We start from the raw sequence: 11947 nt of genomic DNA, 5'->3' as shown, positions 1-11947 counted from the left end.
TATGTTTGGGTCCACTGTCTTGGACTCCGCATTCTTCCACACTGGGCGGAAGTTGGCTTTTTGGGTAGGGGCTGGCTTGCAAGTGGGGGGAAGACCTGGATGTGACCCTGGGACAAGGAGGGAGGCCACAGCTTGTTGCATGGTAACAGGGCCTTGGTTGCGTGTGAAGGCCAGCTGTGTTTACAGGTAACTAGGTGGTGGTGGTGGTGGTGGTGGGGACCTATAAAGAATCTAAACAAAAGGGAATTCCTGGGGTGGAATGAATGGGGCACACCGCCAGGAATCAGCAGCCAGGAATCAGCTGGGTTCTCTGGAAGGGCCACCCTCCAAGCCCTGCCTACTCCGCAGGGGGCTCCCTGTGCACCGGGGGCGTCTCCCTGTAGCCATAGAAATCGAACCAGCTCCCTCTGCAGCAGAGGTCCGAGGGTTATTTAATTCTGGCTCCTGACGCCGTGAGCACGTACCTGCCTCCTCTCCGAGGGTTCAGGGACACTGACCCACAGCGTCCCACTGAGATGGGGTGCCACTCCAGCAAGGGCACCGAGGTGGCGCCTGAGCCCCAGAAGTCTGGAGAAGAGTCCAAGGGAGAAGAACCGAGCGTGGAGCCTGGCGCCGAGGCAGCGGATGCCAAGGTCACCCCCCTGGAGGATGGACACCCCGAGCCCCAGAGCTGAGCTGCTTTACTCCAGAGTCGGACCTGGCCTCGATTCTGGAGCCGCTTTGGCCTCTGAAACAGGAGACAACCCAACATTCTGAGAAGCTGCGCGCAGAGAGAGGAGAGCGAAAAGTCCCCCTTGCTTGGGATCCAGGCTTCAGAACTGGGCTTTTCCTGCTGGGGTGGAGCGGGGTGTGGAGGGAGTGGGACGATCACAGGCACCTGCTCCCCCAGCCTCCCGCAGAGGACAAAAGAACAGGCCTGGCTGTAGACTCCTGTGGTCCAGTGACACTCTGCCCTTGGGCGGTGACAGTCCAGTCTCCCCCCACCCCCGTCCCCCAACCTGATGCACTCTCCGGAGCTCTGGAGACTCTGTGGTCACAACATTGATTGCGGTGTGTGGGTCTCAATTTGGGCTCTTTGTCTCCTTTTTTTCAATGGCTGGCTACACAGCCCACAACCCTGACAGGAAGGGCTTTTTCTTTTTTCTTTTTTTTTTGCATTTGGCTCACTGCACACTGTTTGCATGAATAATTTAATATTTAACTTGCAGTATTGTTAATGAATTGTGGGAATGATCAGGATCAGATGGGGATCCCTTAAATGGAAGGCATGAAGCTTTGGTCATTCAGTAAGTGGCCCTTTGAGTGCTGGTGGGAAGAAAGGAGGAGGGATTCAGGTTCCTAGTTATGAATCCCCTGAAAAAGGTCGGTCTGCTAATATTCACATGTCTCCTACCAAATGTCTGTCAAGTCGAACCCTCTAGCATCTGAGCTATCCGCATCCAGCCTTCAAAAATATTTCACTGTTTACTAACGTGTCTGTCAACCTCTCTTTTTTTCTCTCCTTGCATGTGTTTTGGTTTTCATGCAAATGCTAAAGCATTTTCATTCGAAATCAAATAGACATGTTTGCAAATAAATGACGACACAACACATTTGAAGGACAGGATGGGGGGGTGAGATTGAAGGATTGGCAGGGAGGGTGGGTGCAGTTCTGCAGAAGTGGAGTGAGAGCAGGCATCACGCTGAGAACCCTCCAGGGATTGTTTGATTCACCCAGAAACAACAACCCGTTTTACAGGTGAGGAGAGTAAGTGATTTTCTTGAGTATGGCCAGCCATGATTAGCAGAGACCAGATTTGAACCCCACAAGTATGGCTTCTGAACCCATGCAGAGTCTTGCTTAAAGAAGAGGTTTTTGCTGGGTGGGGTGGTATTTGTAACTCCAGCTACTCCAGAACCTGAGGTAGGAGGGTCACAAGTTTGAAGTCAGCCTCAGCAATTTAGGTCTACCCCATCTCAAAATAGAAAAAAAAAAAAAAAAAAAAAAAAAAGAACTGGGATGTAGCTTAGTGGGACTGAAGTAGAGGAGGGTCTTTCTGGTGAATAAACTGAAATTCAAGTTTTTTTTTTTTTTTCCCTGACAATCGGTGCTGTAAAGCAGGAACTGTTTCTCTTTATTTATTTGGACTTAACTGCCTGAAGAGCAATAGGCCTCTGGTTGGCTTGGAGTCACCCTACTGCAGGTTGGCTGAGACCTTCAGGGTCTTTTGTTTTTACTCTGATGAGAGAGAGGAAGAGGAAGAGGAAGAGGGAGGAAGACGAGAAAGAGGAAAGGAGATCGAGGAGGAGGGAGGAAAAGAATAGGACGAAAGGAGACAGAGAGAACCTACATGGTGGCACAAGCATGTAATCGCAGCGACTTGGGAGGCTGAGGCAGGAGGATCACACATTGGAGGCCAGCCTCGGCAACTTTGTGAGATGCTGTCGCAAAATAAATAGTAAAAGGGCTGGGATGTGGGTCAGTGGTAAAGCACCCCTGGGTTCAATCCCTAGTAATCCTCCCAGACAAAAAGGAGGAGGTTGAAAGTAGGAGAGGGAAGGTGTGAAATGGAAGAGAAAGCCTATAAGGTATCAGAAAGGATCCTTCTTCTCTGCCACAAGAACCTGGCAAACCAAAGAGGAATTTTTGTGTGTGTATGGTGCTGGGGACTTGAACGCAGGGCCTTATGCATGCTGGGTAAGCACTCTACCAGCTGAGCTATATTCCCAGCCCTGAGGAGGACTTATTTTGAAAGCATAAGGTGATGGTGGTAAAGAAGAAGGAAAAAAGAAGAAGAAGGGAAAGAAGTGAAACCATTCGGCCTAAACCTTAACTACCAAAGTTTCCTTCTGCTTCAGCAGAGCCTGAAGAGGAGCAGGAGGCCTCGTGCTGGCCCCAAGCCCTGCTCTGTCCCTGGGGCTGCTGAGCTTTCTGTGGGCCAGGAAACAGGCTTGGGCTTGTGGCTGGGGATCAGGAAGTTCAAGGTCTCCTCCTACAGCCTCCTGGGCTCAGGCCAAGCGTCGGGAGCTGCTTTCACTTTTTTTGGGGACACTTCTGTTTTCCTTTTTCCTTCCTCCTAATGGAAATTCACCCTGTTAAACAGGACAGTGCTGGGGAGGACAGGGCCCACGCTCAGGACTGGTGGAAGAGTGAGGCTTGGAGGCCTGGCAGGACCCACCTCAGAGGCCGAACTTGCTCAGCTTCTTACCTAATCAAAGGAAGGAGGCTCTAGGCCAAAAGTTCAGAAACCTGGGTGGTTTGTCTTGCTTCCTTTTGGGATGGAGCAAGACGCTCATTGGGTTAAGTTCAAGGTCTCTGAGGGCTCTAAAGAACAAGATTCCTCACCCACCTCCAGCTGGGGCAGGCATGCTGTAATTTACCAGGGAGTTAATCTCTAACAGGAAAAAGCACTTGCTGTTTCTGTTTAAGGACATTCTCCTTGTTCCATCGGGGCCTGGGATCACTCATCTCTCTCTTTCCGAGGCTCAGGAATATCTCAAGTGCCAGGCGAAAGTGGTCAGGATTATGTCCACTTTAATATGGCTTTAAGGCCTGGGAGTCTGCCCAGATGGCTGTCACTTGAAAGTCCTGGCTCTAGTATGCTTCCAAGACTGCTGGAAGATTTGTTGTTAGCTCACTTATCTCTCCACCCATCCTTCTGTCTATGTCTCCACCTTTACATGCCTCCGCCCACGTATCCATTTATTTATGCATTTACATTCAGTTTTTACCCTGAATTTTTCAGTGATATGAGGCAACAAATTTTCTCTTTTATTTATTTATATTTTTTTTGATACCAGGGATTGAACCCAGGGTCACTTAACCATTGAGCCACATCCCAGCCCTCTTTTTTTTTTTTTTTTTTTTTAATTTTGAGACAGGGTCTTGCTAAGTCAAAGCCATTAGGGCCTCACTAATTTGCTGAGGCTGGCCTCAAATTTGTGACCCTCTTGCCTCAGCCTCCCAAATTGCTGGGATTAGAGGTGTGCGCCACCACACCCAGCTTAAAATTTTCCCTTTTAAATCAGTTCAGTCATTCAATAAGTATTGAGGTCCTACTCTTCCATCACTCACTCACACTTATTCATTTCTTTATTAGTAAAGCAATTACTAGGGGATTACTTTATGCCAAACTTTTTCTTCTTCTTCTTCTTCTTTTTTTTTTTGCTATTAATGGATCTTTAATAAAAGATATGGAAAGGTTTTAATAGAAAAGAAATATTATCCCAAAGTGTATTGTTAAATTTGGCCTCAATTGCCACTGAAGGACATTTGGGTGGTTCAGGCATGAACTTCCATCTTTTTTTCTTAAAATTAATTAATTTAAAATTATTATTATTTATTTATTTATATATGACAACAAAATGCATTACAATTCTTATTACATATATAGAGCACAATTTTTCATATCTCTGGCTGTATACACAGTATATTCACACCAATTTGTGTCCTCCTACATGTACTTTGGATCATCACATTCCACCATCATTAATAACCCCATGCCCGCTCCCTTCCCCTCCCACCCCTCTGCCCTATCTAGAGTTCATCTAGTCCTCCCATGCTCCTGCTCCCTAACCCCACTATGAATAAGCCTCCGTATATCAAAGAAAACATTCAGCATTTGTTTTTTTGGGATTGGCTAACTCCACTTAGCATTATCTTCTCTAACTCCATCCACTTACCTGCAAATGCCATGATTTTATTCTCTTTTATTGCTGAGTAATATTCCATTGTGTATATATATGCCACCTTTTTAATCCATTCATCTATTGAAGGGCATCTTATGCCAAACTTCTTAGTGTTAATAAAATGTGAAATTACAGAAATAGGGTGGTTCAGAGAGTTCTTAATTAACTAGGGGATACCCACATTCGGCCTTCCAGACTAAGTAAGAATTAGCCAGGAAGAGAGGATGGGTATTTCATTTTTATTTTTTATGATGCGGGGATATAACTCAGTGGTGGAATTCCTACCTAGCATGCTTGAGGCCTTGGGTTTGACCACTGAGCACCCCCTGCCCCATGGGTTTTTCAGAAGGGGAGTGTATGACCCAAGGTTGGATTCAGGAAGCTGCATGGAGGCTGAGACAGGAAGATCACCTGAACCCAGACGCCAGCCTGGGCAACGTAGCAAGATCCCATGGCTAAAAAACAAAAACATGGCTGGGTGTAGTGGCACATGCCTGTCATCCCAGCGGCTCCAAAGGAGGCTGAAACAGGAAGATTACAGGTTGGAGGCCAGCCTCAGCAACTTAGACCCTGTCTCAAAATAAAAATAAAAAGGACTGGGGATGTGTCTCAGTGGTAAAGCACCCCTGGATTAAATCCTCAATACCAGAAAACAAAAAAGGAAACATTAAAAAAAAGAAAAAGATGGGAGTTCACTGAGGGACTTAGGCAGAGGAATGACGTCTGAACATCAATTGCTTTTGACTGCTTTGTAGTCCGTCTTCTTATTGCTAGCTACTACTTCTGTTAACTAGTAGCTAGCAATAAGCAGTGCAATGTTCTTTAAATCCCTTTAGGGTCTTCTTTAAACTACTTCCAAAGTAGACGAGAAAGCAAAAGGTGGTAAGTTAATTTGTAGAAAATAAACAGAAAAGCAAGGGAGCTAGTTGGAAATCCCCTCAAGAGGAAAGGATTCATGGGACTCACTCTTGACAGCGTTCATTGATGTCCATGTGAAGTTAGGAATTAGGGCTGTAAGCATCTCCAGTTGTCTGGGAATTCAAGGTCAACAACTCCACCACTCAATGTGAAGGAGGAGTTGAACACCTGGTTGGTGGAGAGTACAGAAGGTGGTCCCCAGTTCTCCTGGTAAACACCAAACAGTAATCAATTTGGAGACAGCGTTGTCTCCTTTGTGTTCTCTGTTCAGAGAGGGTCCACTCTGTCTCGAGAGTGTTCTTTCTCTGCTTGAACTGCACTTTGCTTTTACTTTACTGTCACTTGTACTCTTCTGTGACGTTTGGTGTCTGACTTTAAATTTTCTTTCATTGGAATGCAAGAACTGAGGTTTGGAGTTTCAGCTCCTGCTTCCCTGTGACAGTAAAAACTCCTGTCTTTTACCCTGGGGAAAACTTTTCTGACCCACGTGATTGGTGGGGCCCAATCCCATCCTCGGATTCCGGGTTGAGCATTGCCTAGAACTGGTCAGAGTGATTGATTCAAGGTATGGCACATGAGCTAAATGAGTCCAGTGAGAGTCTTCCTTGAACATCTTATGGAACATATTAAGAAATAAGTATTCACCTTCATTTTGAGATTGATAAAATAGACCAGTTTGAGCCTGGAATCTCTTGGAGGCAATGTTCCTACCACTAGGGAGGGTCTTCTCTTTTCTTTATTTTTTTAGTATTAGGGATTGAACCCAGGGACGCTTCATGACTCAGCCACATCCCTAACCCTTTTTATATTTTATTTAGAGATAGGGTCTCACTAAGTCGCTTAGGGTCTTGCTAAGTTGCTGAGGTTAGCTTTGAACTTGTGATCCTCCTGCCTCAGCCTCCTGAGCTGCTGGGATTACAGGTGTATGCCACTGTGTCTGGCTACAATAGACTTTAAATCATGGGACTTTCTGGCCTCCATTATCAGGTAACCCAATTCCCACAATAAACCCCTTAGAAGATATCTCTAGAGAGCCTTCCTATTGGTTCTATTCTCTGGAAGGCCCTGGCAAACATAGGAGCTGACGTAACATCATGTCTTTCAGCTCTTAAATCTTAGGGAATTTATTTTGGGGTTGTGGATGCCCTCTTAGACCCCTTGAGTTGGTATTAGGTTTTTGTTTGTTTGTTTTGGATTGGGGATCAAACCCAGGCCCTTGAGAATGCTAGCCCAGCCGTCTACCTCCGAGTTACACTCCTATTTCCTGTGTAAAGGATTTTTTTTTTATTTGAAGGTGAGAACATTTGAGGAACAGATGATGAGGAAAGAAATCCTCTCTGTTCTTCCCTTATCTGACTAAATCATAGCCTCTCAAAAAATACATGTACTGCTGGGCGTGGTGGCACATGCCTATAATTCTAGCAGTTGGGAGGCTGACTCAGGAGGATTGCAAGTTCAAAGCTAGCCTCTGCAATATGGGGAGTCCCTAAACAACTCAGCAAGACCCTGTCTCCATATAAAATATAAAAGAAAGAGCTGGGGATGTGGCTCAGTGATTGAATACCTGTGGGTTCAATTCCTGGTACCAGAACCAAACCAAACCAAAACAAATAATCAAAAAAACACGTACTATTAGCCCTCACCGCGTAGAGATTCCTGTAAATGCAGCAGCTGAGAAGACCCATTGCCCCTTTCCATTTGCATCAGAATGCTCAATAGAAGGCTGAGGGTGTATTGCACCGCTGGAATGTTTGTTGTGGGATGCTCAGGGTCCTGAGTTCAACTCACCTCCCACACTGCAAACAAAACCAAAACCAAAATTCAGACAAAACAAAACAAAAAAACAAATCTAAAATTCAAAATGAAACAAAAGCAAACCATAAAAATCCCTCAAAGATAAAAGGAAAGTGAGGAACTGGGAGATGGGCAAGCGAGCAATGAAAGACGGAGACCAGGCAGAGATACACACCAGCGTTTATTTGTCAGAGCTGACAGATAAAGGCACATCTCTCCATAGAGGAGAGAGGCAATAGGGACTTGGAGTTTGGGAATTTAATGGGGGCAGGTTCAGGGATCAGAGCCGGGGTCCTAATGCAGGTGGGTAAGGGTGGGGTTGGTACGAGGGAGTGGTGATATGCCTTTGGGTGGGAAAGAACGCAGGTGTGAAGGGTTGGATTGGTAAGAGGGAGTGGTGAGCCTTTCCCAGAAAGGCCCTTGGGCAGGAAAGCAAAGTTGTTTTTTTTTTTTTTAAATGGCAGCTGTCACTTAAGATGGCCATCCAGTTGCTAAGCAAAGACCTTACAAAAGGAAGGTCCATATTTTCCCATTGAAGCCCTAAACTGTTAGACCACGACGCAAGAAAAGACCACTGACTCCAATTAAAATCAAATTAAAGCAAGCTTATTATTTCGACCGGCCGGGCTGCCTTGCCCCTCAAAATCGTGGGAGCCAAGGACAGCCCCGAGGCTTCTTTGTGGCCCAGTTTTATAGCCCAAAAAGTTACACAAAATGGGGGGGGGTTACAGATAACAACATTCTGAAGAGCATAACACAAGTTTACATTTTTGCTGGCCCCGGCATCAGAATTTATGGAGATCTTAGAGACTCAGAGAGGGTCGTTGTCTGGCCAGGGAGGGCCAGAATTTATGAGGCGTCACTAAAGTTTAGGAAAGGGTTGTTATATGGTCAGGGAAAACCGGACTTGGGTGAGTTCAGGGCACGGGCAGGCATTCCAATCAGCTTTACAACATCAACTAATGGCCAGGCCATACAGACATCCTGATATTTTTACAGAAAACAGAAATGAATCCTTCATAACTTGTGACAAGCTGGCTTCTAATCTAATGAGATAATTAGGCTAGGTATATCAAAACCACCCCTTTTCGTTGAGGGAGGAAAGTAGCTCAGGACACGGTCACTAGGAAGCAAAGAGAGAGTTTTGCTCCTAAAGTGCAAAATGTATTCCCCAAACGCATGCCCCCAGGACCCATCTCTTCTAGCCACACCCTACCTGCCTATAGTAACCTCTGGTTAATCCCTATCAGTGAATTAATGCACTGATTAGGTTAAGGCTCTCATAACCTGATCATCTCACCTGTGAACTTTCTTGCATTGTCTCACACATGAGCTTTTGGGGGACCTCATTAATTGTCTTTTTTTTTTTTTTTTTTGTGGTGCTGGGGATTGAACCCAGGGCCTGGTGCCTGAGAGGCCAGCAGTCTACAAACTGAGCTACATCCCCTGCCCTTCGTTAATTGTCTTTTCTCAGATTTGCAGTCTCCAATCTCTGTACCAAAGGTTTTTTTTTTTTTTTTTTTTTCCTAACCAGGCCTAAATTCAGCTACTTGTTGTTCAAAAGCCAATACTTGGGAGATGAGAGTTGATGAAAAAGAAATGAGGTTTTTCCAAGGGCCAGCACCCTGAGAAGATGGGGGGAGACATCATCCCCATAAAAAGGCCATCTTAGGGAACTCAGGTACATGAAAGAACTTTTATAGGGAGGAAGAAGAAGTGGGGTGACAATGGGCAGGAAGACCTTATACCGAGCAGAGCATTTGTCATCCAGAGTAGGAGTCCACTTTTTTTTCCCCCTTCTGGTCAGACAGTGTAATTGACCTTGACCTCCTATGGCTATTTCTTGTAATTCTTTTATTTATTTATTTATTTTATTTTATTGGTTGTTCAAAACATTACAAAGATTGCAGAATCACATCGGTTACACATCCACATTTTTACATAATGCCCTATTAGTAACTGTTGTATTCTGCTGCCTTTCCTATCCTCTACTATCCCCCCTCCCCTCCCCTCCCATCTTCTCTCTCTACCCCATCTACTGTAATTCATTTCTCTCCTTGTTTTTTTCCCCCCATTCCCCTCACAACCTCTTATATGTAATTTTATATAACATTGAGGGTCTCCTTCCCTTTCCATGCAATTTCCCTTTTCTCTTCTTTCCCTCCCACCTCATGTCTCTGTTTAATGTTAATCTTTTCCTCCTGCTCTTCCTCCCTGCTCTGTTCTTAGTTGCTCTCATTATATCAAAGAAGACATTTGGCATTTGTTTTTTAGGGATTGGCTAGCTTCACTTAGCATAATCTGCTCTAGTGCCATCCATTTCCCTGCAAATTCCATGATTTTGTCATTTTTTAGTGCTGTGTAGTACTCCATTGTGTATAAATGCCACAATTTTTTTTGTCCATTCATCCATTGAAGGGCATCTGGGTTGGTTCCACAGTCTAGCTATTGTGAATTGTGCTGCTATGAACATCGATGTGGCAGTACCCCTGTAGTACGCTCTTTTAAGGTCTTCAGGGAATAGTCCGAGAAGGGCAATAGCTGGGTCAAATGGTGGTTCCATTCCCAGCTTTCCCAGGAATCTCCATACTGCTTTCCAAATTGGCCGCACCAATTTGCAGTCCCACCAGCAATGTACAAGTGTACCCTTTTCCCCACATCTTTGCCAGCACTTGTTGTTGTTTGACTTCAGAATGGCTGCCAATCTTACTGGAGTGAGATGGTATCTTAGGGTGGTTTTGATTTGCATTTCTCTGACTGCTAGAGATGGTGAGCATTTTTTCATGTACTTGTTGATTGATTGTATGTCCTCCTCTGAGAAGTGTCTGTTCAGGTCTTTGGCCCATTTGTTGATTGGGTTATTTGTTTTCTTATTGTTTAATTTTTTGAGTTCTTTGTATACTCTGGATATTAGGGCTCTATCTGAAGTGTGAGGAGTAAAAATTTGTTCCCATTATGTAGTCTCCCTGTTTACCTCTCTTATTGTTTCTCTTGCTGAGAAAAAACTTTTTAGTTTAAGTAAGTCCCATTTGTTGATTCTTGTTATTAACTCTTGTGCTATGGGTGTCCTATTAAGGAATTTGGAGCCTGACCCCACAATATATAGATCAGAGCCAACCTTTTCTTCTATCAGACGCATAGTCTCTGATTTGATATCAAGGTCCTTGATCCATTTTGAGTTAACTTTTGTGCATGGCGAGAGAAGGGGATTCAGTTTCATTTTGTTGCATATGGATTTCCAGTTTTCCCAGCACCATTTGTTGAAGATGCTATCCTTCCTAGATTGCATGCTTTTAGCCCCTTTATCAAATATAAGATAGTTGTAATTTTGTGGATTGGTTTCTGTGTCCTCTATTCTGTACCATTGGTCCACCCGCCTGTTTTGGTACCAGTACCATGCTGTTTTTGTTACTATTGCTCTGTAGTACAGTTTGAAATCTGGTATCTCTATACCTCCTGATTCACACTTCCTGCTTAGAATTGCTTTTGCTATTCTGGGTCTTTTATTTTTCCATATGAATTTCATGATTGCTTTATCTATTTCTATAAGAAATGCCATTGGGATTTTGATTGGCATTGCATTGAACCTATAGAGAACTTTTGGTAATATCGCCATTTTGATGATGTTAGTTCTGCCTATCCATGAACAGGGTATATTTTTCCATCTTCTAAGATCTTCTTCTATTTCTCTCTTTAGGGTTCTGTAGTTTTCATTGTATAAATCTTTCACCTCTTTTGTTAGGTTGATTCCCAAGTATTTTATTTTTTTTTTGAGGATATTGTGAATGGGGTGGTTTTCCTCATTTCCAGTTCAGAAGATTTGTCGCTGATATACAGGAATGCCTTTGATTTATGCGTGTTGATTTTATATCCTGCCACTTTGCTGAATTCATTTATTAGCTCTAGTAGTTTCTTTGTAGACTCTTTTGTGTCTTCTAGGTATAGGATCATATCATCGGCAAATAGTGATAATTTAAGTTCTTCTTTTCCTATCTTAATGCCTTTAATTTCTTTTGTCTGTCTAATTGCTCTGGCCAGTATTTTGAGAACTATATTGAATAGAAATGGTGAGAGAGGGCATCACTGTCTTGTTCCAGATTTTAGAGGGAATGCCTTCAGTTTTTCTCCATTTAGAATGATGCTAGCCTGAGGCTTAGCATATATAGCTTTTATAATGTTGAGGTAAGTTCCTGTTATCCCTAGTTTTTCTAATGTTTTGAACATAAAGGGATGCTGTACTTTGTCGAATGCTTTTTCTGTGTCTATTGAGATGATCATATGGTTCTTATCTTTAAGTCTATTGATGTGGTGAATAAAATTTATTGATTTCCATATATTGAACCAGCCTTGCATCCCAGGGATGAATCCTACTTGATCATGGTGCACGATCTTTTTGATATGTTTTTGTATACAATTTGCCAGAATTTTATTGAGGATTTTTGCATCTAAATTCATTAGGGATATTGGTCTGTAGTTTTCTTTTTTTGAGGTGTCTTTATCTGGTTTGGGGATCAGGGTGATATTGGCCTCATAGAATGAATTTGGAAGTTCTCCCTCTTTTTCTATC

General features: G+C 43.8%; 1 protein-coding gene across 1 annotated transcript; it reads left to right on the top strand.

Moving 5' to 3' along the window:
* Positions 1 to 515: 515 nt before the first annotated feature.
* On the top strand, positions 516 to 674 carry Chd9nb (CHD9 neighbor). The gene has a single exon (XM_077793224.1). The coding sequence runs from the start codon at positions 516 to 518 to the stop codon at positions 672 to 674; it is 159 nt and encodes a 52-aa protein (XP_077649350.1).
* Positions 675 to 11947: the final 11273 nt, after the last annotated feature.

Source organism: Urocitellus parryii, chromosome 15, assembly GCF_045843805.1.
Source record: "Urocitellus parryii isolate mUroPar1 chromosome 15, mUroPar1.hap1, whole genome shotgun sequence".
Lineage (NCBI taxonomy): Eukaryota > Metazoa > Chordata > Mammalia > Rodentia > Sciuridae > Urocitellus > Urocitellus parryii.
Note: the sequence above shows the minus strand (reverse complement) of the source record. Positions and strands in the feature narration are given on the sequence as shown.